Genomic DNA, 24,839 nt, shown 5'->3' with positions numbered 1-24,839 from the left:
CAAATTCATTATTTCTCCGAGACCTACGCTCCGCAACCTCGTTTTACAGCACCGTCGTCGAAAAAAAAACGGAATTTGGCGAAAAAAGGGGTGCAACACGAGGACTTCCCAGGAGGTCACCCATCCTAGTACTACTCTCGCCCAAGCACGCTTAACTGCGGAGTTCTGATGGGATCCGGTGCATTAGTGCTGGTATGATCGCACCCAAACACTTACTGCGCTCATTTCATTATAACCCAAACCCTCCACCTCCGGTGCATTTAAACACCTACCCTTTTCTTTTCTGAATGCCGTAACTTTGCGCCCGGTTCTCGGAACTCCGCCGTTCTTTTTTCCAAATTCATTATTTCTCCGAGACCTACGCTCCGCAACCTCGTTTTACAGCACCGTCGTCGAAAAAAAAACGGAATTTGGCGAAAAAAGGGGTGCAACACGAGGACTTCCCAGGAGGTCACCCATCCTAGTACTACTCTCGCCCAAGCACGCTTAACTGCGGAGTTCTGATGGGATCCGGTGCATTAGTGCTGGTATGATCGCACCCAAACACTTACTGCGCTCATTTCATTATAACCCAAACCCTCCACCTCCGGTGCATTTAAACACCTACCCTTTTCTTTTCTGAATGCCGTAACTTTGCGCCCGGTTCTCGGAACTCCGCCGTTCTTTTTTCCAAATTCATTATTTCTCCGAGACCTACGCTCCGCAACCTCGTTTTACAGCACCGTCGTCGAAAAAAAAACGGAATTTGGCGAAAAAAGGGGTGCAACACGAGGACTTCCCAGGAGGTCACCCATCCTAGTACTACTCTCGCCCAAGCACGCTTAACTGCGGAGTTCTGATGGGATCCGGTGCATTAGTGCTGGTATGATCGCACCCAAACACTTACTGCGCTCATTTCATTATAACCCAAACCCTCCACCTCCGGTGCATTTAAACACCTACCCTTTTCTTTTCTGAATGCCGTAACTTTGCGCCCGGTTCTCGGAACTCCGCCGTTCTTTTTTCCAAATTCATTATTTCTCCGAGACCTACGCTCCGCAACCTCGTTTTACAGCACCGTCGTCGAAAAAAAAACGGAATTTGGCGAAAAAAGGGGTGCAACACGAGGACTTCCCAGGAGGTCACCCATCCTAGTACTACTCTCGCCCAAGCACGCTTAACTGCGGAGTTCTGATGGGATCCGGTGCATTAGTGCTGGTATGATCGCACCCAAACACTTACTGCGCTCATTTCATTATAACCCAAACCCTCCACCTCCGGTGCATTTAAACACCTACCCTTTTCTTTTCTGAATGCCGTAACTTTGCGCCCGGTTCTCGGAACTCCGCCGTTCTTTTTTCCAAATTCATTATTTCTCCGAGACCTACGCTCCGCAACCTCGTTTTACAGCACCGTCGTCGAAAAAAAAACGGAATTTGGCGAAAAAAGGGGTGCAACACGAGGACTTCCCAGGAGGTCACCCATCCTAGTACTACTCTCGCCCAAGCACGCTTAACTGCGGAGTTCTGATGGGATCCGGTGCATTAGTGCTGGTATGATCGCACCCAAACACTTACTGCGCTCATTTCATTATAACCCAAACCCTCCACCTCCGGTGCATTTAAACACCTACCCTTTTCTTTTCTGAATGCCGTAACTTTGCGCCCGGTTCTCGGAACTCCGCCGTTCTTTTTTCCAAATTCATTATTTCTCCGAGACCTACGCTCCGCAACCTCGTTTTACAGCACCGTCGTCGAAAAAAAAAACGGAATTTGGCGAAAAAAGGGGTGCAACACGAGGACTTCCCAGGAGGTCACCCATCCTAGTACTACTCTCGCCCAAGCACGCTTAACTGCGGAGTTCTGATGGGATCCGGTGCATTAGTGCTGGTATGATCGCACCCAAACACTTACTGCGCTCATTTCATTATAACCCAAACCCTCCACCTCCGGTGCATTTAAACACCTACCCTTTTCTTTTCTGAATGCCGTAACTTTGCGCCCGGTTCTCGGAACTCCGCCGTTCTTTTTTCCAAATTCATTATTTCTCCGAGACCTACGCTCCGCAACCTCGTTTTACAGCACCGTCGTCGAAAAAAAAAACGGAATTTGGCGAAAAAAGGGGTGCAACACGAGGACTTCCCAGGAGGTCACCCATCCTAGTACTACTCTCGCCCAAGCACGCTTAACTGCGGAGTTCTGATGGGATCCGGTGCATTAGTGCTGGTATGATCGCACCCAAACACTTACTGCGCTCATTTCATTATAACCCAAACCCTCCACCTCCGGTGCATTTAAACACCTACCCTTTTCTTTTCTGAATGCCGTAACTTTGCGCCCGGTTCTCGGAACTCCGCCGTTCTTTTTTCCAAATTCATTATTTCTCCGAGACCTACGCTCCGCAACCTCGTTTTACAGCACCGTCGTCGAAAAAAAAAACGGAATTTGGCGAAAAAAGGGGTGCAACACGAGGACTTCCCAGGAGGTCACCCATCCTAGTACTACTCTCGCCCAAGCACGCTTAACTGCGGAGTTCTGATGGGATCCGGTGCATTAGTGCTGGTATGATCGCACCCAAACACTTACTGCGCTCATTTCATTATAACCCAAACCCTCCACCTCCGGTGCATTTAAACACCTACCCTTTTCTTTTCTGAATGCCGTAACTTTGCGCCCGGTTCTCGGAACTCCGCCGTTCTTTTTTCCAAATTCATTATTTCTCCGAGACCTACGCTCCGCAACCTCGTTTTACAGCACCGTCGTCGAAAAAAAAAACGGAATTTGGCGAAAAAAGGGGTGCAACACGAGGACTTCCCAGGAGGTCACCCATCCTAGTACTACTCTCGCCCAAGCACGCTTAACTGCGGAGTTCTGATGGGATCCGGTGCATTAGTGCTGGTATGATCGCACCCAAACACTTACTGCGCTCATTTCATTATAACCCAAACCCTCCACCTCCGGTGCATTTAAACACCTACCCTTTTCTTTTCTGAATGCCGTAACTTTGCGCCCGGTTCTCGGAACTCCGCCGTTCTTTTTTCCAAATTCATTATTTCTCCGAGACCTACGCTCCGCAACCTCGTTTTACAGCACCGTCGTCGAAAAAAAAACGGAATTTGGCGAAAAAAGGGGTGCAACACGAGGACTTCCCAGGAGGTCACCCATCCTAGTACTACTCTCGCCCAAGCACGCTTAACTGCGGAGTTCTGATGGGATCCGGTGCATTAGTGCTGGTATGATCGCACCCAAACACTTACTGCGCTCATTTCATTATAACCCAAACCCTCCACCTCCGGTGCATTTAAACACCTACCCTTTTCTTTTCTGAATGCCGTAACTTTGCGCCCGGTTCTCGGAACTCCGCCGTTCTTTTTTCCAAATTCATTATTTCTCCGAGACCTACGCTCCGCAACCTCGTTTTACAGCACCGTCGTCGAAAAAAAAACGGAATTTGGCGAAAAAAGGGGTGCAACACGAGGACTTCCCAGGAGGTCACCCATCCTAGTACTACTCTCGCCCAAGCACGCTTAACTGCGGAGTTCTGATGGGATCCGGTGCATTAGTGCTGGTATGATCGCACCCAAACACTTACTGCGCTCATTTCATTATAACCCAAACCCTCCACCTCCGGTGCATTTAAACACCTACCCTTTTCTTTTCTGAATGCCGTAACTTTGCGCCCGGTTCTCGGAACTCCGCCGTTCTTTTTTCCAAATTCATTATTTCTCCGAGACCTACGCTCCGCAACCTCGTTTTACAGCACCGTCGTCGAAAAAAAAAACGGAATTTGGCGAAAAAAGGGGTGCAACACGAGGACTTCCCAGGAGGTCACCCATCCTAGTACTACTCTCGCCCAAGCACGCTTAACTGCGGAGTTCTGATGGGATCCGGTGCATTAGTGCTGGTATGATCGCACCCAAACACTTACTGCGCTCATTTCATTATAACCCAAACCCTCCACCTCCGGTGCATTTAAACACCTACCCTTTTCTTTTCTGAATGCCGTAACTTTGCGCCCGGTTCTCGGAACTCCGCCGTTCTTTTTTCCAAATTCATTATTTCTCCGAGACCTACGCTCCGCAACCTCGTTTTACAGCACCGTCGTCGAAAAAAAAAACGGAATTTGGCGAAAAAAGGGGTGCAACACGAGGACTTCCCAGGAGGTCACCCATCCTAGTACTACTCTCGCCCAAGCACGCTTAACTGCGGAGTTCTGATGGGATCCGGTGCATTAGTGCTGGTATGATCGCACCCAAACACTTACTGCGCTCATTTCATTATAACCCAAACCCTCCACCTCCGGTGCATTTAAACACCTACCCTTTTCTTTTCTGAATGCCGTAACTTTGCGCCCGGTTCTCGGAACTCCGCCGTTCTTTTTTCCAAATTCATTATTTCTCCGAGACCTACGCTCCGCAACCTCGTTTTACAGCACCGTCGTCGAAAAAAAAAACGGAATTTGGCGAAAAAAGGGGTGCAACACGAGGACTTCCCAGGAGGTCACCCATCCTAGTACTACTCTCGCCCAAGCACGCTTAACTGCGGAGTTCTGATGGGATCCGGTGCATTAGTGCTGGTATGATCGCACCCAAACACTTACTGCGCTCATTTCATTATAACCCAAACCCTCCACCTCCGGTGCATTTAAACACCTACCCTTTTCTTTTCTGAATGCCGTAACTTTGCGCCCGGTTCTCGGAACTCCGCCGTTCTTTTTTCCAAATTCATTATTTCTCCGAGACCTACGCTCCGCAACCTCGTTTTACAGCACCGTCGTCGAAAAAAAAAACGGAATTTGGCGAAAAAAGGGGTGCAACACGAGGACTTCCCAGGAGGTCACCCATCCTAGTACTACTCTCGCCCAAGCACGCTTAACTGCGGAGTTCTGATGGGATCCGGTGCATTAGTGCTGGTATGATCGCACCCAAACACTTACTGCGCTCATTTCATTATAACCCAAACCCTCCACCTCCGGTGCATTTAAACACCTACCCTTTTCTTTTCTGAATGCCGTAACTTTGCGCCCGGTTCTCGGAACTCCGCCGTTCTTTTTTCCAAATTCATTATTTCTCCGAGACCTACGCTCCGCAACCTCGTTTTACAGCACCGTCGTCGAAAAAAAAAACGGAATTTGGCGAAAAAAGGGGTGCAACACGAGGACTTCCCAGGAGGTCACCCATCCTAGTACTACTCTCGCCCAAGCACGCTTAACTGCGGAGTTCTGATGGGATCCGGTGCATTAGTGCTGGTATGATCGCACCCAAACACTTACTGCGCTCATTTCATTATAACCCAAACCCTCCACCTCCGGTGCATTTAAACACCTACCCTTTTCTTTTCTGAATGCCGTAACTTTGCGCCCGGTTCTCGGAACTCCGCCGTTCTTTTTTCCAAATTCATTATTTCTCCGAGACCTACGCTCCGCAACCTCGTTTTACAGCACCGTCGTCGAAAAAAAAACGGAATTTGGCGAAAAAAGGGGTGCAACACGAGGACTTCCCAGGAGGTCACCCATCCTAGTACTACTCTCGCCCAAGCACGCTTAACTGCGGAGTTCTGATGGGATCCGGTGCATTAGTGCTGGTATGATCGCACCCAAACACTTACTGCGCTCATTTCATTATAACCCAAACCCTCCACCTCCGGTGCATTTAAACACCTACCCTTTTCTTTTCTGAATGCCGTAACTTTGCGCCCGGTTCTCGGAACTCCGCCGTTCTTTTTTCCAAATTCATTATTTCTCCGAGACCTACGCTCCGCAACCTCGTTTTACAGCACCGTCGTCGAAAAAAAAAACGGAATTTGGCGAAAAAAGGGGTGCAACACGAGGACTTCCCAGGAGGTCACCCATCCTAGTACTACTCTCGCCCAAGCACGCTTAACTGCGGAGTTCTGATGGGATCCGGTGCATTAGTGCTGGTATGATCGCACCCAAACACTTACTGCGCTCATTTCATTATAACCCAAACCCTCCACCTCCGGTGCATTTAAACACCTACCCTTTTCTTTTCTGAATGCCGTAACTTTGCGCCCGGTTCTCGGAACTCCGCCGTTCTTTTTTCCAAATTCATTATTTCTCCGAGACCTACGCTCCGCAACCTCGTTTTACAGCACCGTCGTCGAAAAAAAAAACGGAATTTGGCGAAAAAAGGGGTGCAACACGAGGACTTCCCAGGAGGTCACCCATCCTAGTACTACTCTCGCCCAAGCACGCTTAACTGCGGAGTTCTGATGGGATCCGGTGCATTAGTGCTGGTATGATCGCACCCAAACACTTACTGCGCTCATTTCATTATAACCCAAACCCTCCACCTCCGGTGCATTTAAACACCTACCCTTTTCTTTTCTGAATGCCGTAACTTTGCGCCCGGTTCTCGGAACTCCGCCGTTCTTTTTTCCAAATTCATTATTTCTCCGAGACCTACGCTCCGCAACCTCGTTTTACAGCACCGTCGTCGAAAAAAAAACGGAATTTGGCGAAAAAAGGGGTGCAACACGAGGACTTCCCAGGAGGTCACCCATCCTAGTACTACTCTCGCCCAAGCACGCTTAACTGCGGAGTTCTGATGGGATCCGGTGCATTAGTGCTGGTATGATCGCACCCAAACACTTACTGCGCTCATTTCATTATAACCCAAACCCTCCACCTCCGGTGCATTTAAACACCTACCCTTTTCTTTTCTGAATGCCGTAACTTTGCGCCCGGTTCTCGGAACTCCGCCGTTCTTTTTTCCAAATTCATTATTTCTCCGAGACCTACGCTCCGCAACCTCGTTTTACAGCACCGTCGTCGAAAAAAAAACGGAATTTGGCGAAAAAAGGGGTGCAACACGAGGACTTCCCAGGAGGTCACCCATCCTAGTACTACTCTCGCCCAAGCACGCTTAACTGCGGAGTTCTGATGGGATCCGGTGCATTAGTGCTGGTATGATCGCACCCAAACACTTACTGCGCTCATTTCATTATAACCCAAACCCTCCACCTCCGGTGCATTTAAACACCTACCCTTTTCTTTTCTGAATGCCGTAACTTTGCGCCCGGTTCTCGGAACTCCGCCGTTCTTTTTTCCAAATTCATTATTTCTCCGAGACCTACGCTCCGCAACCTCGTTTTACAGCACCGTCGTCGAAAAAAAAACGGAATTTGGCGAAAAAAGGGGTGCAACACGAGGACTTCCCAGGAGGTCACCCATCCTAGTACTACTCTCGCCCAAGCACGCTTAACTGCGGAGTTCTGATGGGATCCGGTGCATTAGTGCTGGTATGATCGCACCCAAACACTTACTGCGCTCATTTCATTATAACCCAAACCCTCCACCTCCGGTGCATTTAAACACCTACCCTTTTCTTTTCTGAATGCCGTAACTTTGCGCCCGGTTCTCGGAACTCCGCCGTTCTTTTTTCCAAATTCATTATTTCTCCGAGACCTACGCTCCGCAACCTCGTTTTACAGCACCGTCGTCGAAAAAAAAACGGAATTTGGCGAAAAAAGGGGTGCAACACGAGGACTTCCCAGGAGGTCACCCATCCTAGTACTACTCTCGCCCAAGCACGCTTAACTGCGGAGTTCTGATGGGATCCGGTGCATTAGTGCTGGTATGATCGCACCCAAACACTTACTGCGCTCATTTCATTATAACCCAAACCCTCCACCTCCGGTGCATTTAAACACCTACCCTTTTCTTTTCTGAATGCCGTAACTTTGCGCCCGGTTCTCGGAACTCCGCCGTTCTTTTTTCCAAATTCATTATTTCTCCGAGACCTACGCTCCGCAACCTCGTTTTACAGCACCGTCGTCGAAAAAAAAACGGAATTTGGCGAAAAAAGGGGTGCAACACGAGGACTTCCCAGGAGGTCACCCATCCTAGTACTACTCTCGCCCAAGCACGCTTAACTGCGGAGTTCTGATGGGATCCGGTGCATTAGTGCTGGTATGATCGCACCCAAACACTTACTGCGCTCATTTCATTATAACCCAAACCCTCCACCTCCGGTGCATTTAAACACCTACCCTTTTCTTTTCTGAATGCCGTAACTTTGCGCCCGGTTCTCGGAACTCCGCCGTTCTTTTTTCCAAATTCATTATTTCTCCGAGACCTACGCTCCGCAACCTCGTTTTACAGCACCGTCGTCGAAAAAAAAACGGAATTTGGCGAAAAAAGGGGTGCAACACGAGGACTTCCCAGGAGGTCACCCATCCTAGTACTACTCTCGCCCAAGCACGCTTAACTGCGGAGTTCTGATGGGATCCGGTGCATTAGTGCTGGTATGATCGCACCCAAACACTTACTGCGCTCATTTCATTATAACCCAAACCCTCCACCTCCGGTGCATTTAAACACCTACCCTTTTCTTTTCTGAATGCCGTAACTTTGCGCCCGGTTCTCGGAACTCCGCCGTTCTTTTTTCCAAATTCATTATTTCTCCGAGACCTACGCTCCGCAACCTCGTTTTACAGCACCGTCGTCGAAAAAAAAAACGGAATTTGGCGAAAAAAGGGGTGCAACACGAGGACTTCCCAGGAGGTCACCCATCCTAGTACTACTCTCGCCCAAGCACGCTTAACTGCGGAGTTCTGATGGGATCCGGTGCATTAGTGCTGGTATGATCGCACCCAAACACTTACTGCGCTCATTTCATTATAACCCAAACCCTCCACCTCCGGTGCATTTAAACACCTACCCTTTTCTTTTCTGAATGCCGTAACTTTGCGCCCGGTTCTCGGAACTCCGCCGTTCTTTTTTCCAAATTCATTATTTCTCCGAGACCTACGCTCCGCAACCTCGTTTTACAGCACCGTCGTCGAAAAAAAAAACGGAATTTGGCGAAAAAAGGGGTGCAACACGAGGACTTCCCAGGAGGTCACCCATCCTAGTACTACTCTCGCCCAAGCACGCTTAACTGCGGAGTTCTGATGGGATCCGGTGCATTAGTGCTGGTATGATCGCACCCAAACACTTACTGCGCTCATTTCATTATAACCCAAACCCTCCACCTCCGGTGCATTTAAACACCTACCCTTTTCTTTTCTGAATGCCGTAACTTTGCGCCCGGTTCTCGGAACTCCGCCGTTCTTTTTTCCAAATTCATTATTTCTCCGAGACCTACGCTCCGCAACCTCGTTTTACAGCACCGTCGTCGAAAAAAAAACGGAATTTGGCGAAAAAAGGGGTGCAACACGAGGACTTCCCAGGAGGTCACCCATCCTAGTACTACTCTCGCCCAAGCACGCTTAACTGCGGAGTTCTGATGGGATCCGGTGCATTAGTGCTGGTATGATCGCACCCAAACACTTACTGCGCTCATTTCATTATAACCCAAACCCTCCACCTCCGGTGCATTTAAACACCTACCCTTTTCTTTTCTGAATGCCGTAACTTTGCGCCCGGTTCTCGGAACTCCGCCGTTCTTTTTTCCAAATTCATTATTTCTCCGAGACCTACGCTCCGCAACCTCGTTTTACAGCACCGTCGTCGAAAAAAAAACGGAATTTGGCGAAAAAAGGGGTGCAACACGAGGACTTCCCAGGAGGTCACCCATCCTAGTACTACTCTCGCCCAAGCACGCTTAACTGCGGAGTTCTGATGGGATCCGGTGCATTAGTGCTGGTATGATCGCACCCAAACACTTACTGCGCTCATTTCATTATAACCCAAACCCTCCACCTCCGGTGCATTTAAACACCTACCCTTTTCTTTTCTGAATGCCGTAACTTTGCGCCCGGTTCTCGGAACTCCGCCGTTCTTTTTTCCAAATTCATTATTTCTCCGAGACCTACGCTCCGCAACCTCGTTTTACAGCACCGTCGTCGAAAAAAAAAACGGAATTTGGCGAAAAAAGGGGTGCAACACGAGGACTTCCCAGGAGGTCACCCATCCTAGTACTACTCTCGCCCAAGCACGCTTAACTGCGGAGTTCTGATGGGATCCGGTGCATTAGTGCTGGTATGATCGCACCCAAACACTTACTGCGCTCATTTCATTATAACCCAAACCCTCCACCTCCGGTGCATTTAAACACCTACCCTTTTCTTTTCTGAATGCCGTAACTTTGCGCCCGGTTCTCGGAACTCCGCCGTTCTTTTTTCCAAATTCATTATTTCTCCGAGACCTACGCTCCGCAACCTCGTTTTACAGCACCGTCGTCGAAAAAAAAACGGAATTTGGCGAAAAAAGGGGTGCAACACGAGGACTTCCCAGGAGGTCACCCATCCTAGTACTACTCTCGCCCAAGCACGCTTAACTGCGGAGTTCTGATGGGATCCGGTGCATTAGTGCTGGTATGATCGCACCCAAACACTTACTGCGCTCATTTCATTATAACCCAAACCCTCCACCTCCGGTGCATTTAAACACCTACCCTTTTCTTTTCTGAATGCCGTAACTTTGCGCCCGGTTCTCGGAACTCCGCCGTTCTTTTTTCCAAATTCATTATTTCTCCGAGACCTACGCTCCGCAACCTCGTTTTACAGCACCGTCGTCGAAAAAAAAACGGAATTTGGCGAAAAAAGGGGTGCAACACGAGGACTTCCCAGGAGGTCACCCATCCTAGTACTACTCTCGCCCAAGCACGCTTAACTGCGGAGTTCTGATGGGATCCGGTGCATTAGTGCTGGTATGATCGCACCCAAACACTTACTGCGCTCATTTCATTATAACCCAAACCCTCCACCTCCGGTGCATTTAAACACCTACCCTTTTCTTTTCTGAATGCCGTAACTTTGCGCCCGGTTCTCGGAACTCCGCCGTTCTTTTTTCCAAATTCATTATTTCTCCGAGACCTACGCTCCGCAACCTCGTTTTACAGCACCGTCGTCGAAAAAAAAAACGGAATTTGGCGAAAAAAGGGGTGCAACACGAGGACTTCCCAGGAGGTCACCCATCCTAGTACTACTCTCGCCCAAGCACGCTTAACTGCGGAGTTCTGATGGGATCCGGTGCATTAGTGCTGGTATGATCGCACCCAAACACTTACTGCGCTCATTTCATTATAACCCAAACCCTCCACCTCCGGTGCATTTAAACACCTACCCTTTTCTTTTCTGAATGCCGTAACTTTGCGCCCGGTTCTCGGAACTCCGCCGTTCTTTTTTCCAAATTCATTATTTCTCCGAGACCTACGCTCCGCAACCTCGTTTTACAGCACCGTCGTCGAAAAAAAAACGGAATTTGGCGAAAAAAGGGGTGCAACACGAGGACTTCCCAGGAGGTCACCCATCCTAGTACTACTCTCGCCCAAGCACGCTTAACTGCGGAGTTCTGATGGGATCCGGTGCATTAGTGCTGGTATGATCGCACCCAAACACTTACTGCGCTCATTTCATTATAACCCAAACCCTCCACCTCCGGTGCATTTAAACACCTACCCTTTTCTTTTCTGAATGCCGTAACTTTGCGCCCGGTTCTCGGAACTCCGCCGTTCTTTTTTCCAAATTCATTATTTCTCCGAGACCTACGCTCCGCAACCTCGTTTTACAGCACCGTCGTCGAAAAAAAAACGGAATTTGGCGAAAAAAGGGGTGCAACACGAGGACTTCCCAGGAGGTCACCCATCCTAGTACTACTCTCGCCCAAGCACGCTTAACTGCGGAGTTCTGATGGGATCCGGTGCATTAGTGCTGGTATGATCGCACCCAAACACTTACTGCGCTCATTTCATTATAACCCAAACCCTCCACCTCCGGTGCATTTAAACACCTACCCTTTTCTTTTCTGAATGCCGTAACTTTGCGCCCGGTTCTCGGAACTCCGCCGTTCTTTTTTCCAAATTCATTATTTCTCCGAGACCTACGCTCCGCAACCTCGTTTTACAGCACCGTCGTCGAAAAAAAAAACGGAATTTGGCGAAAAAAGGGGTGCAACACGAGGACTTCCCAGGAGGTCACCCATCCTAGTACTACTCTCGCCCAAGCACGCTTAACTGCGGAGTTCTGATGGGATCCGGTGCATTAGTGCTGGTATGATCGCACCCAAACACTTACTGCGCTCATTTCATTATAACCCAAACCCTCCACCTCCGGTGCATTTAAACACCTACCCTTTTCTTTTCTGAATGCCGTAACTTTGCGCCCGGTTCTCGGAACTCCGCCGTTCTTTTTTCCAAATTCATTATTTCTCCGAGACCTACGCTCCGCAACCTCGTTTTACAGCACCGTCGTCGAAAAAAAAACGGAATTTGGCGAAAAAAGGGGTGCAACACGAGGACTTCCCAGGAGGTCACCCATCCTAGTACTACTCTCGCCCAAGCACGCTTAACTGCGGAGTTCTGATGGGATCCGGTGCATTAGTGCTGGTATGATCGCACCCAAACACTTACTGCGCTCATTTCATTATAACCCAAACCCTCCACCTCCGGTGCATTTAAACACCTACCCTTTTCTTTTCTGAATGCCGTAACTTTGCGCCCGGTTCTCGGAACTCCGCCGTTCTTTTTTCCAAATTCATTATTTCTCCGAGACCTACGCTCCGCAACCTCGTTTTACAGCACCGTCGTCGAAAAAAAAACGGAATTTGGCGAAAAAAGGGGTGCAACACGAGGACTTCCCAGGAGGTCACCCATCCTAGTACTACTCTCGCCCAAGCACGCTTAACTGCGGAGTTCTGATGGGATCCGGTGCATTAGTGCTGGTATGATCGCACCCAAACACTTACTGCGCTCATTTCATTATAACCCAAACCCTCCACCTCCGGTGCATTTAAACACCTACCCTTTTCTTTTCTGAATGCCGTAACTTTGCGCCCGGTTCTCGGAACTCCGCCGTTCTTTTTTCCAAATTCATTATTTCTCCGAGACCTACGCTCCGCAACCTCGTTTTACAGCACCGTCGTCGAAAAAAAAACGGAATTTGGCGAAAAAAGGGGTGCAACACGAGGACTTCCCAGGAGGTCACCCATCCTAGTACTACTCTCGCCCAAGCACGCTTAACTGCGGAGTTCTGATGGGATCCGGTGCATTAGTGCTGGTATGATCGCACCCAAACACTTACTGCGCTCATTTCATTATAACCCAAACCCTCCACCTCCGGTGCATTTAAACACCTACCCTTTTCTTTTCTGAATGCCGTAACTTTGCGCCCGGTTCTCGGAACTCCGCCGTTCTTTTTTCCAAATTCATTATTTCTCCGAGACCTACGCTCCGCAACCTCGTTTTACAGCACCGTCGTCGAAAAAAAAACGGAATTTGGCGAAAAAAGGGGTGCAACACGAGGACTTCCCAGGAGGTCACCCATCCTAGTACTACTCTCGCCCAAGCACGCTTAACTGCGGAGTTCTGATGGGATCCGGTGCATTAGTGCTGGTATGATCGCACCCAAACACTTACTGCGCTCATTTCATTATAACCCAAACCCTCCACCTCCGGTGCATTTAAACACCTACCCTTTTCTTTTCTGAATGCCGTAACTTTGCGCCCGGTTCTCGGAACTCCGCCGTTCTTTTTTCCAAATTCATTATTTCTCCGAGACCTACGCTCCGCAACCTCGTTTTACAGCACCGTCGTCGAAAAAAAAACGGAATTTGGCGAAAAAAGGGGTGCAACACGAGGACTTCCCAGGAGGTCACCCATCCTAGTACTACTCTCGCCCAAGCACGCTTAACTGCGGAGTTCTGATGGGATCCGGTGCATTAGTGCTGGTATGATCGCACCCAAACACTTACTGCGCTCATTTCATTATAACCCAAACCCTCCACCTCCGGTGCATTTAAACACCTACCCTTTTCTTTTCTGAATGCCGTAACTTTGCGCCCGGTTCTCGGAACTCCGCCGTTCTTTTTTCCAAATTCATTATTTCTCCGAGACCTACGCTCCGCAACCTCGTTTTACAGCACCGTCGTCGAAAAAAAAACGGAATTTGGCGAAAAAAGGGGTGCAACACGAGGACTTCCCAGGAGGTCACCCATCCTAGTACTACTCTCGCCCAAGCACGCTTAACTGCGGAGTTCTGATGGGATCCGGTGCATTAGTGCTGGTATGATCGCACCCAAACACTTACTGCGCTCATTTCATTATAACCCAAACCCTCCACCTCCGGTGCATTTAAACACCTACCCTTTTCTTTTCTGAATGCCGTAACTTTGCGCCCGGTTCTCGGAACTCCGCCGTTCTTTTTTCCAAATTCATTATTTCTCCGAGACCTACGCTCCGCAACCTCGTTTTACAGCACCGTCGTCGAAAAAAAAACGGAATTTGGCGAAAAAAGGGGTGCAACACGAGGACTTCCCAGGAGGTCACCCATCCTAGTACTACTCTCGCCCAAGCACGCTTAACTGCGGAGTTCTGATGGGATCCGGTGCATTAGTGCTGGTATGATCGCACCCAAACACTTACTGCGCTCATTTCATTATAACCCAAACCCTCCACCTCCGGTGCATTTAAACACCTACCCTTTTCTTTTCTGAATGCCGTAACTTTGCGCCCGGTTCTCGGAACTCCGCCGTTCTTTTTTCCAAATTCATTATTTCTCCGAGACCTACGCTCCGCAACCTCGTTTTACAGCACCGTCGTCGAAAAAAAAAACGGAATTTGGCGAAAAAAGGGGTGCAACACGAGGACTTCCCAGGAGGTCACCCATCCTAGTACTACTCTCGCCCAAGCACGCTTAACTGCGGAGTTCTGATGGGATCCGGTGCATTAGTGCTGGTATGATCGCACCCAAACACTTACTGCGCTCATTTCATTATAACCCAAACCCTCCACCTCCGGTGCATTTAAACACCTACCCTTTTCTTTTCTGAATGCCGTAACTTTGCGCCCGGTTCTCGGAACTCCGCCGTTCTTTTTTCCAAATTCATTATTTCTCCGAGACCTACGCTCCGCAACCTCGTTTTACAGCACCGTCGTCGAAAAAAAAAACGGAATTTGGCGAAAAAAGGGGTGCAACACGAGGACTTCCCAGGAGGTCACCCATCCTAGTACTACTCTCGCCCAAGCACGCTTAACTGCGGAGTTCTGATGGGATCCGGTGCATTAGTGCTGGTATGATCGCACCCAAACACTTACTGCGCTCATTTCATTATAACCCAAACCCTCCACCTCCGGTGCATTTAAACACCTACCCTTTTCTTTTCTGAATGCCGTAACTTTGCGCCCGGTTCTCGGAACTCCGCCGTTCTTTTTTCCAAATTCATTATTTCTCCGAGACCTACGCTCCGCAACCTCGTTTTACAGCACCGTCGTCGAAAAAAAAAACGGAATTTGGCGAAAAAAGGGGTGCAACACGAGGACTTCCCAGGAGGTCACCCATCCTAGTACTACTCTCGCCCAAGCACGCTTAACTGCGGAGTTCTGATGGGATCCGGTGCATTAGTGCTGGTATGATCGCACCCAAACACTTACTGCGCTCATTTCATTATAACCCAAACCCTCCACCTCCGGTGCATTTAAACACCTACCCTTTTCTTTTCTGAATGCCGTAACTTTGCGCCCGGTTCTCGGAACTCCGCCGTTCTTTTTTCCAAATTCATTATTTCTCCGAGACCTACGCTCCGCAACCTCGTTTTACAGCACCGTCGTCGAAAAAAAAAACGGAATTTGGCGAAAAAAGGGGTGCAACACGAGGACTTCCCAGGAGGTCACCCATCCTAGTACTACTCTCGCCCAAGCACGCTTAACTGCGGAGTTCTGATGGGATCCGGTGCATTAGTGCTGGTATGATCGCACCCAAACACTTACTGCGCTCATTTCATTATAACCCAAACCCTCCACCTCCGGTGCATTTAAACACCTACCCTTTTCTTTTCTGAATGCCGTAACTTTGCGCCCGGTTCTCGGAACTCCGCCGTTCTTTTTTCCAAATTCATTATTTCTCCGAGACCTACGCTCCGCAACCTCGTTTTACAGCACCGTCGTCGAAAAAAAAACGGAATTTGGCGAAAAAAGGGGTGCAACACGAGGACTTCCCAGGAGGTCACCCATCCTAGTACTACTCTCGCCCAAGCACGCTTAACTGCGGAGTTCTGATGGGATCCGGTGCATTAGTGCTGGTATGATCGCACCCAAACACTTACTGCGCTCATTTCATTATAACCCAAACCCTCCACCTCCGGTGCATTTAAACACCTACCCTTTTCTTTTCTGAATGCCGTAACTTTGCGCCCGGTTCTCGGAACTCCGCCGTTCTTTTTTCCAAATTCATTATTTCTCCGAGACCTACGCTCCGCAACCTCGTTTTACAGCACCGTCGTCGAAAAAAAAACGGAATTTGGCGAAAAAAGGGGTGCAACACGAGGACTTCCCAGGAGGTCACCCATCCTAGTACTACTCTCGCCCAAGCACGCTTAACTGCGGAGTTCTGATGGGATCCGGTGCATTAGTGCTGGTATGATCGCACCCAAACACTTACTGCGCTCATTTCATTATAACCCAAACCCTCCACCTCCGGTGCATTTAAACACCTACCCTTTTCTTTTCTGAATGCCGTAACTTTGCGCCCGGTTCTCGGAACTCCGCCGTTCTTTTTTCCAAATTCATTATTTCTCCGAGACCTACGCTCCGCAACCTCGTTTTACAGCACCGTCGTCGAAAAAAAAAACGGAATTTGGCGAAAAAAGGGGTGCAACACGAGGACTTCCCAGGAGGTCACCCATCCTAGTACTACTCTCGCCCAAGCACGCTTAACTGCGGAGTTCTGATGGGATCCGGTGCATTAGTGCTGGTATGATCGCACCCAAACACTTACTGCGCTCATTTCATTATAACCCAAACCCTCCACCTCCGGTGCATTTAAACACCTACCCTTTTCTTTTCTGAATGCCGTAACTTTGCGCCCGGTTCTCGGAACTCCGCCGTTCTTTTTTCCAAATTCATTATTTCTCCGAGACCTACGCTCCGCAACCTCGTTTTACAGCACCGTCGTCGAAAAAAAAAACGGAATTTGGCGAAAAAAGGGGTGCAACACGAGGACTTCCCAGGAGGTCACCCATCCTAGTACTACTCTCGCCCAAGCACGCTTAACCCAAATATTGAAGGCGTCATCCTCATCACCAGAGCAACTGTGAACTTATGCACTCAATTGGTAATACATTTCTATATATACATAAACCTAGTTTCAATTACACAATTACCACTATGTCCCTAGAACTCACAATCTACCACTTAGAGGATTTTTTTTGAAATTCTAATTTCACAAACCCCCTACATATGTAGGGAGTTTGCGTCGCATAGATCTCAAAAAAATACGCAATTTCAAAAAAAAAATCGCCCCATTCGGACAACCGGAGACCAAGTTACAACTCTCCAAAATTTTTTCTCGTTATTGGCTTATCCGTGAATCTACGGACCAACCGGGCACCATGAATTTTTAATACTCTTAAAAATAAGGGGTTTTAAAAAAAAAATCGGCCCGATCGGACTCTCGGGGTTAGAGTTATGCCCGTTCGAGTTTCTTGAAATCACGAAAATGCCCCGTTTCTATTCGAAAACGTATTGATACCTTATCGGTTTCTTGTTTAGACACCATATTGTCGTACGTCTCATATTTCTGAAGAAAACGAGTGTTCATTTGACCCAAGAGGATTTATATTTTTCATTTTATGACATTTTTAGTTTTTGGCCTAGCTCTTTGGGTAGGTAACCGTTACTGCCCAATTCAACACACAGTTTTAAGATTTTTAACATTTGTACTAGCCACCGTTACTGCCCAGTTCAACACACATTTGTAATAGCCACCATTACTGCCCAGTTCAACACACATTTGTAATAGCCATCGTTACTGCCCATTTTTTTTGCCCACATATAGTTCCATCAATTAGAATTGAGTCTAGATGTCAAAAAAAAAAAAGAACTGAGTACTAAAAGTCAAATACTTTTAAATAATTGAGACACTATATGTACAAAGTATTATGAATGACAAAGTTAAAAATAGAAAATAAAAGGGTTGAACGAATAAACAAAATAATAAAGACAGTCAAATACTTTTAAATAATTGAGACACTATATGTACAAAGTATTATAAATGACAAAGTTAAAAATAGAAAATAAAAGAGTTGAACGAATAAACAAAATAATAAAGACAATGAGGGGAATCAAACATTAGACCTGTGGGGGTAGGTATCAAAGCTTTAACACCTACTTTCTACCAATGAGCCAAAGAAATAACATGTGTATTTATTGTGTTGTTTATTACTAAAATTAATTTACTGGACATGCTATTATTTTGGGCCCCTTTCCGCCTTTGGCCATAGGCGGTTGCACCCCTCGCCTACGCTTTGGGGCCGGGCTTGGTGAAAGTGATGATGGTTGATTCTCGTTGTTAAGGGGCACTTTTATTCTTTATCTTTCTCTTATACCTCTCTCCTTAATATGTGTGACAAAATTAATTGTCATATAAATAAGAACGGAGGAAGTATAAGATTTTATCGTGATTTAATGAATTACTATCTTTTGAAGAGTACATTGTTGCTCGTCCTTTGCTATATTTAACTTAAGCATAAATTTAACGGATATTTCATGAAATACCCCCGAGTTTTGAAGTAATTCACCAAATGCCCATCAAGTTCCAATAATTCACCAAATACCCCTGACAATTGACTTAATGCCCAAAATACCCTTACTGATAACGGTCCGTTAGTCCGTCGTTAGCCTAGTTTCATAATTCACCAAATGCCCCTTTTTAAAAATTTATTTCACCTAATACCCCTATTATTAAACTTATTTCACCAAATGCCCCAAACTTAAAAATAGTTATTCTGATGTTCCAACGGCTAGTTTTTTCGTTTGAAAATTAGTCGTTGCTTATTGTTTGCTTATGCCTTCTTGATCCACTAAAGTCGTGATAATATCTAAAGGCTATGAACAAACGTAGTAAGAAGAGAAAATAATAATGTAGATTGTGTGTTCCACTCAATACAAAGCTACACAATTTATACTCCCTCCGTCCCTTAATACTCGCACCGGTTTGACCGATGTGGAGTTTAAGACAATTCAATTGACTTATTAATTTAATGTGTGTTAGTTGATAGTGGGGTATTTTTTTAATATAGTTAGTGGGAAATGTGTAAAGGTGGAAAGTGGTGAGTGGAGAGTGTGAATTTTTAAATGATTTTTTGTAGGGAGTAGGGGTGTAGGTGGGGTTAGTAGGTAAGTGAGAAATAATATAATATTGTTAAAAATTTCCATTTATAGAAGCGGTGCAAGTATTAAGGGACGGCCCGAAAAGGAAAGCGGTGCGAGTATTAAGGGACGGAGGATCTATTGATGCCACAAGGAAATTTGACAAGCATCGACTCATCGTACACAAATTCAACTCAACTGCTTCAAACCAGGGACGGGAAACACTTGAGGAGAATCTCAGAACTTGTTTCGAGCTCCTGTTCTAATATGGTCAGTGGAGGAACCAATCTCACTATTTTCCTTTTCCAGCAGTTAATATTAACAATTTAACATTCCTGAATTTCGACAAGCATCAACTAGCGGGCCAGCTTGTACATCCAACTCTATACCAATAATAAGACCTTGCCCTCGGACTTCTTTTGTGGATTGAGTGTTGTATCGGAGCTTCGGATGACAAATTTCCTACCACAATAGCAATATTGGTTAGGTACTCTAATATATGTGGACTCTAATGTAGGTACTCTAATAGAAAATGGGTTTTTATAGCCAAGCAAGACCAACAACTACTTTTCAAACGAAAAAAGTAGCCGTTGGAACATCAGAATAACTATTTTTAAGTTTGGGGCATTTGGTGAAATGAGTTTAATAATAGGGGTATTTGGTGAATTATGAAACTAGGCTAACGGCGGACTAACGAACCGTTATCAGTAAGGGTATTTTGGGCATTAAGTCAATTGTCAGGAGTATTTGGTGAATTATTGGAACTTGATGGACATTTGGTGAATTACTTCAAAACTCGAGGGTATTTCATGAAATATCCGTTAAATTTAAATATCGACAAAAAGATCAGCGTTGACTGTTGATAAAAAAATTCGCCTTGTGCTCGAAAAGGAGGTTAAATGTTGCAACATGCGTTTATTTTTATATACGAAATTGGATTGCAAGACTTGACGAGGCCACAGTGAAAAGGAAGAAAGCCTGAAAGGAGTGTTGAGGGCCTTGAGGCCACAATGCAAAGGATGAAAGCCTGAAAGGAGTGTTGAGGGCCTTGAGGCCACAATGCAAAGGATGAAAGCCTGAAAGGAGTGTGTTAAAGAATTTAGTTGTTTGTAGTAGTGTTTTTTATATCTTAGTTCGTTCACATATAAAAAAAAAGACGGTAATTTCATAGGGCATTATCTTGCGAGGTTAGTAACTTTTGGTATGGAACAATGTTGGAAAACCACACACCCAGCGAGGTTTCTTCCTATATGCTTTTGTATACACTTTCTATTTGAATAAAAAGCACTAACCATTTCCCTCAAAAAAAAATATATACATACGATACACCAGCTAGATTGAAATCTCCATATATAGTGTAATATACACTGCCAACAATAGACAATAAAGAGGCCGAAGAGAAATGTTGGTTTTTCTTTTTTAGCATAGGTTTACATACATAAGAAAAGAGTTCAAATTACAACATAACACTAGTGCCGCAACAAACGCACAAGTTTCAAGAGAATGGTAATTTGTTACATTAACTACCTATGAAGTACCTTCAAGGTTTCCTCCAAGCTCTAGCTACATTAACAACTACCATGACATACACCTTGTCTTTCATGTCATCGAAGAACCGAAAAAAAGCATATCTCCATGATTGTTTGAGGACCAAAGTGCCGCAAACTCCCCAGAAGCCTATAATAAATCCAAGCACCAAGCTTATGTACAACCCTAGATAAAACCGATCAATGCTATGTTCATGTTCTTGTTCTGTATTTGGTATCTTTACAGGAGGTTGTTTATCTCCGGGGCATTCTTGAAGTGGTGCGCCACAAAGTGATGGGTTTCCCATGTATGATGAAGGATCAAAACTCTGTAGCTGAGTTCCATGTGGGATTCTCCCTGTAAAGTTATTGTCTGACAAATTCAGGGTTCCCAGATAAGTGAGCTGCGCAAGGCTTACAGGTATATCTACAGAGAGGTGGTTGTTTGATAAATCGAAAAACTCTAACAATGTCAACTGACTAATATTGTACGGAATGGTTCCATGTAATTTGTTTCTTGACAAGTCAATGGAGATTAACCCTTTAAGACTTGTAATTCCATCAGGTATTTCCCCTTCCAGCTCGTTATGGGAGAGATCGATTAATATATACAGCTCCACGGACTTATCAAATTTCCTTTCTTCTCTTTTCCACTCAATAGTTGCAGATTCTCCGTATGGAAGAGTGTCTACTTCCCCGACCTTGAGGTCAACGACATCCATAGACAACAGGTAGCTTGACCCGTAAATCATTGCAGTAAGATCATATATGCATTCTGGAATTGTACCTGATATGTGGTTACTAGCAACATCCAGTATTTGGAGATTGGACAGTTGACAAAGGCCTACAGGTAGCCTTCCGTAAAACTTGTTCTCTCGTAGATTAAGAATTCCAAGAGCTCCAAAAGTATCCCCGATATTTGAGGGTATATAGCCAGTTAGTGAATTATACCCAACATCGAGAACTACCAAATCTGTACAGTTCTCCAAGGACATGGGAAGCTTTCCGGAAAGGCTATTATTTCGCAACACCAAATATTGTATTTTAGAGAGGCCACCAATGGATGCTGGTATATTTCCAGAGAAGTTATACCTTCACTGACTGTGCCATTCAACTTGTTCCCATCAAGATGTAATTCTCTCATTAAAGAAAAGGTGCTGATCATGTCTGGAACAGAACCCCAGAACTCATTTGCCCTTAAATCTAAGTATTCCACAATGGGCCTGTTTGCACTCCTTGACAGTGCTTTTATGACACTGGACAAATCATCTGCAAAACTATTAAAAGGTAGGTAGAGTCTCTGCAAGTTGCTCAAATTGCGGAGGCTTTTCGAAATGGGACCATGAAGTTTATTGTTTGAGAGAGAGAGAACTCGCAGAGATGTCAGGTTGGAAAAGTTGTCGGGAATTGAACCTTCGAGTTGATTTTGAGAGAGGGAGAGATATGAAAGGGATTGCAAGTTCCCAAATGCAATAGGGATAGGCCCTGAAAATGAGTTAGAAGAAAGGTCAAGATATGAAAGGGAGTGCATGTCCCCAAATCCACTTGGGATAGGCCCTGAAAGAGCGTTAGAAGAAAGGTCAAGATGTTCAAATTGGTTACCGTTTACACTCAAGTTGAACAACCATTGGAATACAGAAGAATCCTGGAAAATGCTAGAAGAAAGGCTCAAGGCGACAAGAGAGGTTGATGTATTGATGTAAGAAAGTGATAATGGTATAGGAAGATGGGGACAGTTATCCAAGTAAAGGACCTTTAGAGAAGGAATCTTGTGTATGGCTTGGAACCAGTCTGTGGCTTCACTAAGATCACTTCCACCAAGGTGGATTTCTCTCAACATTTTGAGACCGGAAAGCCATTGCAAGCTTTTAGCAGTAAGTCTGTTAGAGAAAGAATAGCCATAAGAACTGAGATCAAGATATGCTAATTTGGAAAGATTTCCCAGTTGCTGAGGAATTTCACCAGTAAAGCCAGCAGTTGACAGATTCAGATGCTCTAAATTGGTGAGGGAATCAATGTATTTGGGAATAGGCTGGGAAAATTTATTACAGCTCAGGTCCAAATATTTCAAATGCTTAAGCTTAAATATGGAAGAATCCACCTTACCTTGTAGACAAAACTCATCATCATTCACACCATTACCTTGAAGACTAAGCATGATAACATTGCTAGTAAGGTTGCTGCAGCGAATACCGGGCCATCTGCAGCAGTCTTGATGGTCTCCCCCAAGAAGTGAGCAACCCACAATGATCAAACTCAATACCTTGTTTGAATTGAAGCAGGGCTTCTCTTTCCATGCTGATACACTTGCTACCAGTGCTAATCCCATCCCCTGAAACAGCATGACTGAAGAAGTAGCATAATAGCACATGCAAACAAAGTAATAACATTGATGATGAAAGGTGATCAAGTGTTTTCATGGTAGGATTGTGCTTTTGTATTTAAATCCAGAGATTGAGAGGTCTTTAGGATACAAAGATAAAACACCAAGATTAATTTGTGTAACTAACGGACCATGTTTATTAGGGGCCACTTTTATAGATAACATTTAAACTAATTCTGTTAGTTGAGGATGATAGTAACAGCAACATTTATGATTTTCAACAAGAGATATATCCTAATAATTCTGGCATGTATTCATACAGAGGTTCATGATGGTACCAAGTTTAAGGTCAAAGAGCTATTGAAAACAGGGTTCCCCATACACTAGTTTTTCGTCTCTTTTTTTTTTCTTTTGGTAGTTAGAAATTGGATTATTACTAACATACGGGGAGTTTAAGCTAGACTTGGTTACGTAAAATATGGATAATTTTTGCTAGCATACATTTGTTCTTTAAGAATGTTGTTTTAGTCAACAGGGGTTGGGGGGGGGGGGGGGGGTGGAGAATTAGTCAGCCCAACTAAATAGACCTATACTTTTCCACCCCAAAGTCTTTGCAATACCTAATGGTGTACGTCATTATATATTATTCATTATTCAGTCACATTGACTTATATGTCCTCAAACTAATTTCAAAATGTTCTTGTCATTAGTTTCATTCAAGGGATATACAGCGGTTGATTCAAAATTAACTAGTTTGTTCTTAATTCAGACTTGGTTATCACACTAAGAGTATGAGACCCCAAGAAAGGAAAAGAAGCAATTTCTAGAAATCTCTCATATTTTTGCCTCCTTGAGCAGATCTTGACCATACACGCAAGAAATGGAATCTCATTAATCCTATTTCGTGAAGGACGCACTCGCTACCTAGATGTACCATGCTCAAGTACCGAAACTAGCGTTCATTTTTCCTATTCAGTTATCCTCTAAACAAACACTCTCTAAAAGCACTAAGAATATGGAATAAAAGTACACAACTGTCAACTGAGAAAGGGGTAAGAGGACTTACTGCACTTGCACCCCTTGCTTTAGCTTGATCAGATGTCTCTAGCTGCTCTCTTCGTCCAACTTAATACCTTCAATGGCCAATTTCAGTTTTTAAAATAAGGAACTCCAACAGGTGTTAAAAGTAATGGACAAGAATATGATTTTATGAACAATTTGTAAACTAACTAGCTGCAAATCCCAGCTGAACAACATGCAATCCTAACAGAAGTCTGTACAGTACCAGTGACATCCCAGTTAAAACTAGAACCTTCCTCTTTGAAGAACAGCAGCACAATCATAACACAAGTCTGAAACATCCTGAAGAATCTTGTTTCCTGGCTTTCAATCTTCTTCATGCAATTTTACTCTTTTGCTAGAAATTGTCAGGCTGAAATTAATTTACTCGCCAAAGTTAGTACAATGTTCTATAATTCTCCTTACGCATAGAACAAAAGCACGGAACAATGTTGTTTCTGGTCAGAGATCGTTGATATCACTGTTGTTGTTCACTGAATTGTGCTGATTGAGCATCTCCTTAGAATTACTCTCAGGAACCTTACAAAAGCCACATCTGTTGGGAACTTCTCTGCATTCGTTAAATATATCAAACATTGAGCAAACAACCAACGAACCATTGCTGTCTTGTTTCCTGCAATCGTCATAACTCACATAAATATATCAAACACAAGTGCTCACATAATAGATATACTCTGTACTCAAAGACAAACTCTGGTAAAAGTATAAAGTATAAACAACTCCACTGACAAAACGCCACTAAATATACTGTCTGCAACATCACAAGGCACGCCACTAAAAATATCATTTCAAGGTTAAGCAATAACATACTTGAACTACTGACATACTTGAACTTCCCTCAAAAATAACATACTTGAACTACTGACAGCATAGACTAGAAGTGGCT

General features: G+C 45.4%; 1 protein-coding gene and 50 non-coding genes across 51 annotated transcripts; all 51 read right to left on the bottom strand.

Annotated features, from left to right (window-relative positions):
* Positions 1-87: 87 nt before the first annotated feature.
* LOC130468449 (5S ribosomal RNA) lies at positions 88-206 on the bottom strand. The gene has a single exon (XR_008928835.1). It is a non-coding gene; the product is annotated as a 5S ribosomal RNA (ribosomal RNA).
* A 216-nt stretch (positions 207-422) lies between these two features.
* Positions 423-541, bottom strand: LOC130468447 (5S ribosomal RNA). The gene has a single exon (XR_008928833.1). It is a non-coding gene; the product is annotated as a 5S ribosomal RNA (ribosomal RNA).
* Positions 542-757: 216 nt separating this feature from the next.
* LOC130468446 (5S ribosomal RNA) lies at positions 758-876 on the bottom strand. The gene has a single exon (XR_008928832.1). It is a non-coding gene; the product is annotated as a 5S ribosomal RNA (ribosomal RNA).
* Positions 877-1,092: 216 nt separating this feature from the next.
* On the bottom strand, positions 1,093-1,211 carry LOC130468445 (5S ribosomal RNA). The gene has a single exon (XR_008928831.1). It is a non-coding gene; the product is annotated as a 5S ribosomal RNA (ribosomal RNA).
* A 216-nt stretch (positions 1,212-1,427) lies between these two features.
* Positions 1,428-1,546, bottom strand: LOC130468444 (5S ribosomal RNA). Its single transcript, XR_008928830.1, has one exon. It is a non-coding gene; the product is annotated as a 5S ribosomal RNA (ribosomal RNA).
* Positions 1,547-1,763: 217 nt separating this feature from the next.
* LOC130468443 (5S ribosomal RNA) lies at positions 1,764-1,882 on the bottom strand. Its single transcript, XR_008928829.1, has one exon. It is a non-coding gene; the product is annotated as a 5S ribosomal RNA (ribosomal RNA).
* Positions 1,883-2,099: 217 nt separating this feature from the next.
* LOC130468436 (5S ribosomal RNA) lies at positions 2,100-2,218 on the bottom strand. The gene has a single exon (XR_008928825.1). It is a non-coding gene; the product is annotated as a 5S ribosomal RNA (ribosomal RNA).
* A 217-nt stretch (positions 2,219-2,435) lies between these two features.
* On the bottom strand, positions 2,436-2,554 carry LOC130468425 (5S ribosomal RNA). Its single transcript, XR_008928814.1, has one exon. It is a non-coding gene; the product is annotated as a 5S ribosomal RNA (ribosomal RNA).
* A 217-nt stretch (positions 2,555-2,771) lies between these two features.
* LOC130468422 (5S ribosomal RNA) lies at positions 2,772-2,890 on the bottom strand. The gene has a single exon (XR_008928811.1). It is a non-coding gene; the product is annotated as a 5S ribosomal RNA (ribosomal RNA).
* Positions 2,891-3,106: 216 nt separating this feature from the next.
* On the bottom strand, positions 3,107-3,225 carry LOC130468419 (5S ribosomal RNA). Its single transcript, XR_008928808.1, has one exon. It is a non-coding gene; the product is annotated as a 5S ribosomal RNA (ribosomal RNA).
* Positions 3,226-3,441: 216 nt separating this feature from the next.
* Positions 3,442-3,560, bottom strand: LOC130468408 (5S ribosomal RNA). The gene has a single exon (XR_008928797.1). It is a non-coding gene; the product is annotated as a 5S ribosomal RNA (ribosomal RNA).
* A 217-nt stretch (positions 3,561-3,777) lies between these two features.
* Positions 3,778-3,896, bottom strand: LOC130468398 (5S ribosomal RNA). Its single transcript, XR_008928787.1, has one exon. It is a non-coding gene; the product is annotated as a 5S ribosomal RNA (ribosomal RNA).
* Positions 3,897-4,113: 217 nt separating this feature from the next.
* On the bottom strand, positions 4,114-4,232 carry LOC130468387 (5S ribosomal RNA). Its single transcript, XR_008928775.1, has one exon. It is a non-coding gene; the product is annotated as a 5S ribosomal RNA (ribosomal RNA).
* A 217-nt stretch (positions 4,233-4,449) lies between these two features.
* On the bottom strand, positions 4,450-4,568 carry LOC130468376 (5S ribosomal RNA). Its single transcript, XR_008928764.1, has one exon. It is a non-coding gene; the product is annotated as a 5S ribosomal RNA (ribosomal RNA).
* Positions 4,569-4,785: 217 nt separating this feature from the next.
* LOC130468365 (5S ribosomal RNA) lies at positions 4,786-4,904 on the bottom strand. The gene has a single exon (XR_008928753.1). It is a non-coding gene; the product is annotated as a 5S ribosomal RNA (ribosomal RNA).
* A 217-nt stretch (positions 4,905-5,121) lies between these two features.
* Positions 5,122-5,240, bottom strand: LOC130468354 (5S ribosomal RNA). The gene has a single exon (XR_008928743.1). It is a non-coding gene; the product is annotated as a 5S ribosomal RNA (ribosomal RNA).
* A 216-nt stretch (positions 5,241-5,456) lies between these two features.
* On the bottom strand, positions 5,457-5,575 carry LOC130468343 (5S ribosomal RNA). Its single transcript, XR_008928733.1, has one exon. It is a non-coding gene; the product is annotated as a 5S ribosomal RNA (ribosomal RNA).
* Positions 5,576-5,792: 217 nt separating this feature from the next.
* On the bottom strand, positions 5,793-5,911 carry LOC130468332 (5S ribosomal RNA). The gene has a single exon (XR_008928723.1). It is a non-coding gene; the product is annotated as a 5S ribosomal RNA (ribosomal RNA).
* Positions 5,912-6,128: 217 nt separating this feature from the next.
* Positions 6,129-6,247, bottom strand: LOC130468321 (5S ribosomal RNA). Its single transcript, XR_008928713.1, has one exon. It is a non-coding gene; the product is annotated as a 5S ribosomal RNA (ribosomal RNA).
* A 216-nt stretch (positions 6,248-6,463) lies between these two features.
* LOC130468310 (5S ribosomal RNA) lies at positions 6,464-6,582 on the bottom strand. Its single transcript, XR_008928706.1, has one exon. It is a non-coding gene; the product is annotated as a 5S ribosomal RNA (ribosomal RNA).
* Positions 6,583-6,798: 216 nt separating this feature from the next.
* Positions 6,799-6,917, bottom strand: LOC130468299 (5S ribosomal RNA). Its single transcript, XR_008928699.1, has one exon. It is a non-coding gene; the product is annotated as a 5S ribosomal RNA (ribosomal RNA).
* A 216-nt stretch (positions 6,918-7,133) lies between these two features.
* Positions 7,134-7,252, bottom strand: LOC130468287 (5S ribosomal RNA). The gene has a single exon (XR_008928691.1). It is a non-coding gene; the product is annotated as a 5S ribosomal RNA (ribosomal RNA).
* Positions 7,253-7,468: 216 nt separating this feature from the next.
* LOC130468275 (5S ribosomal RNA) lies at positions 7,469-7,587 on the bottom strand. Its single transcript, XR_008928684.1, has one exon. It is a non-coding gene; the product is annotated as a 5S ribosomal RNA (ribosomal RNA).
* A 216-nt stretch (positions 7,588-7,803) lies between these two features.
* LOC130468264 (5S ribosomal RNA) lies at positions 7,804-7,922 on the bottom strand. Its single transcript, XR_008928677.1, has one exon. It is a non-coding gene; the product is annotated as a 5S ribosomal RNA (ribosomal RNA).
* Positions 7,923-8,138: 216 nt separating this feature from the next.
* LOC130468252 (5S ribosomal RNA) lies at positions 8,139-8,257 on the bottom strand. The gene has a single exon (XR_008928670.1). It is a non-coding gene; the product is annotated as a 5S ribosomal RNA (ribosomal RNA).
* A 217-nt stretch (positions 8,258-8,474) lies between these two features.
* LOC130468241 (5S ribosomal RNA) lies at positions 8,475-8,593 on the bottom strand. The gene has a single exon (XR_008928660.1). It is a non-coding gene; the product is annotated as a 5S ribosomal RNA (ribosomal RNA).
* A 217-nt stretch (positions 8,594-8,810) lies between these two features.
* On the bottom strand, positions 8,811-8,929 carry LOC130468230 (5S ribosomal RNA). Its single transcript, XR_008928649.1, has one exon. It is a non-coding gene; the product is annotated as a 5S ribosomal RNA (ribosomal RNA).
* Positions 8,930-9,145: 216 nt separating this feature from the next.
* Positions 9,146-9,264, bottom strand: LOC130468219 (5S ribosomal RNA). The gene has a single exon (XR_008928638.1). It is a non-coding gene; the product is annotated as a 5S ribosomal RNA (ribosomal RNA).
* A 216-nt stretch (positions 9,265-9,480) lies between these two features.
* Positions 9,481-9,599, bottom strand: LOC130468208 (5S ribosomal RNA). The gene has a single exon (XR_008928628.1). It is a non-coding gene; the product is annotated as a 5S ribosomal RNA (ribosomal RNA).
* A 217-nt stretch (positions 9,600-9,816) lies between these two features.
* Positions 9,817-9,935, bottom strand: LOC130468197 (5S ribosomal RNA). The gene has a single exon (XR_008928618.1). It is a non-coding gene; the product is annotated as a 5S ribosomal RNA (ribosomal RNA).
* A 216-nt stretch (positions 9,936-10,151) lies between these two features.
* LOC130468188 (5S ribosomal RNA) lies at positions 10,152-10,270 on the bottom strand. Its single transcript, XR_008928609.1, has one exon. It is a non-coding gene; the product is annotated as a 5S ribosomal RNA (ribosomal RNA).
* A 216-nt stretch (positions 10,271-10,486) lies between these two features.
* Positions 10,487-10,605, bottom strand: LOC130468176 (5S ribosomal RNA). The gene has a single exon (XR_008928600.1). It is a non-coding gene; the product is annotated as a 5S ribosomal RNA (ribosomal RNA).
* A 217-nt stretch (positions 10,606-10,822) lies between these two features.
* On the bottom strand, positions 10,823-10,941 carry LOC130468168 (5S ribosomal RNA). Its single transcript, XR_008928592.1, has one exon. It is a non-coding gene; the product is annotated as a 5S ribosomal RNA (ribosomal RNA).
* A 216-nt stretch (positions 10,942-11,157) lies between these two features.
* LOC130468157 (5S ribosomal RNA) lies at positions 11,158-11,276 on the bottom strand. The gene has a single exon (XR_008928581.1). It is a non-coding gene; the product is annotated as a 5S ribosomal RNA (ribosomal RNA).
* Positions 11,277-11,492: 216 nt separating this feature from the next.
* Positions 11,493-11,611, bottom strand: LOC130468151 (5S ribosomal RNA). Its single transcript, XR_008928575.1, has one exon. It is a non-coding gene; the product is annotated as a 5S ribosomal RNA (ribosomal RNA).
* Positions 11,612-11,828: 217 nt separating this feature from the next.
* On the bottom strand, positions 11,829-11,947 carry LOC130468139 (5S ribosomal RNA). Its single transcript, XR_008928574.1, has one exon. It is a non-coding gene; the product is annotated as a 5S ribosomal RNA (ribosomal RNA).
* Positions 11,948-12,163: 216 nt separating this feature from the next.
* Positions 12,164-12,282, bottom strand: LOC130468904 (5S ribosomal RNA). Its single transcript, XR_008929289.1, has one exon. It is a non-coding gene; the product is annotated as a 5S ribosomal RNA (ribosomal RNA).
* Positions 12,283-12,498: 216 nt separating this feature from the next.
* Positions 12,499-12,617, bottom strand: LOC130468893 (5S ribosomal RNA). Its single transcript, XR_008929278.1, has one exon. It is a non-coding gene; the product is annotated as a 5S ribosomal RNA (ribosomal RNA).
* A 216-nt stretch (positions 12,618-12,833) lies between these two features.
* Positions 12,834-12,952, bottom strand: LOC130468882 (5S ribosomal RNA). The gene has a single exon (XR_008929267.1). It is a non-coding gene; the product is annotated as a 5S ribosomal RNA (ribosomal RNA).
* Positions 12,953-13,168: 216 nt separating this feature from the next.
* Positions 13,169-13,287, bottom strand: LOC130468871 (5S ribosomal RNA). The gene has a single exon (XR_008929256.1). It is a non-coding gene; the product is annotated as a 5S ribosomal RNA (ribosomal RNA).
* A 216-nt stretch (positions 13,288-13,503) lies between these two features.
* LOC130468860 (5S ribosomal RNA) lies at positions 13,504-13,622 on the bottom strand. The gene has a single exon (XR_008929245.1). It is a non-coding gene; the product is annotated as a 5S ribosomal RNA (ribosomal RNA).
* Positions 13,623-13,838: 216 nt separating this feature from the next.
* On the bottom strand, positions 13,839-13,957 carry LOC130468848 (5S ribosomal RNA). The gene has a single exon (XR_008929233.1). It is a non-coding gene; the product is annotated as a 5S ribosomal RNA (ribosomal RNA).
* Positions 13,958-14,173: 216 nt separating this feature from the next.
* Positions 14,174-14,292, bottom strand: LOC130468837 (5S ribosomal RNA). Its single transcript, XR_008929222.1, has one exon. It is a non-coding gene; the product is annotated as a 5S ribosomal RNA (ribosomal RNA).
* Positions 14,293-14,509: 217 nt separating this feature from the next.
* Positions 14,510-14,628, bottom strand: LOC130468826 (5S ribosomal RNA). The gene has a single exon (XR_008929211.1). It is a non-coding gene; the product is annotated as a 5S ribosomal RNA (ribosomal RNA).
* A 217-nt stretch (positions 14,629-14,845) lies between these two features.
* Positions 14,846-14,964, bottom strand: LOC130468815 (5S ribosomal RNA). The gene has a single exon (XR_008929200.1). It is a non-coding gene; the product is annotated as a 5S ribosomal RNA (ribosomal RNA).
* A 217-nt stretch (positions 14,965-15,181) lies between these two features.
* LOC130468804 (5S ribosomal RNA) lies at positions 15,182-15,300 on the bottom strand. The gene has a single exon (XR_008929189.1). It is a non-coding gene; the product is annotated as a 5S ribosomal RNA (ribosomal RNA).
* Positions 15,301-15,517: 217 nt separating this feature from the next.
* On the bottom strand, positions 15,518-15,636 carry LOC130468793 (5S ribosomal RNA). The gene has a single exon (XR_008929178.1). It is a non-coding gene; the product is annotated as a 5S ribosomal RNA (ribosomal RNA).
* Positions 15,637-15,852: 216 nt separating this feature from the next.
* LOC130468782 (5S ribosomal RNA) lies at positions 15,853-15,971 on the bottom strand. Its single transcript, XR_008929167.1, has one exon. It is a non-coding gene; the product is annotated as a 5S ribosomal RNA (ribosomal RNA).
* A 216-nt stretch (positions 15,972-16,187) lies between these two features.
* Positions 16,188-16,306, bottom strand: LOC130468771 (5S ribosomal RNA). The gene has a single exon (XR_008929156.1). It is a non-coding gene; the product is annotated as a 5S ribosomal RNA (ribosomal RNA).
* A 217-nt stretch (positions 16,307-16,523) lies between these two features.
* On the bottom strand, positions 16,524-16,642 carry LOC130468760 (5S ribosomal RNA). The gene has a single exon (XR_008929145.1). It is a non-coding gene; the product is annotated as a 5S ribosomal RNA (ribosomal RNA).
* Positions 16,643-20,564: 3,922 nt separating this feature from the next.
* LOC110776619 (receptor-like protein EIX2) lies at positions 20,565-24,273 on the bottom strand. The gene is made up of 3 exons (XM_056836071.1): positions 24,159-24,273; positions 21,643-22,896; positions 20,565-21,523 (listed from the first exon to the last, which is right to left on the bottom strand). The coding sequence occupies exons 1-3, from the start codon at positions 24,271-24,273 to the stop codon at positions 20,565-20,567; spliced, it is 2,328 nt and encodes a 775-aa protein (XP_056692049.1).
* Between the last annotated feature and the right edge of the window lie 566 nt (positions 24,274-24,839).

This window comes from Spinacia oleracea, chromosome 2 (genome assembly GCF_020520425.1).
Source record: "Spinacia oleracea cultivar Varoflay chromosome 2, BTI_SOV_V1, whole genome shotgun sequence".
Taxonomy (NCBI): Eukaryota; Viridiplantae; Streptophyta; class Magnoliopsida; order Caryophyllales; family Amaranthaceae; genus Spinacia; species Spinacia oleracea.
Note: the sequence above shows the minus strand (reverse complement) of the source record. Positions and strands in the feature narration are given on the sequence as shown.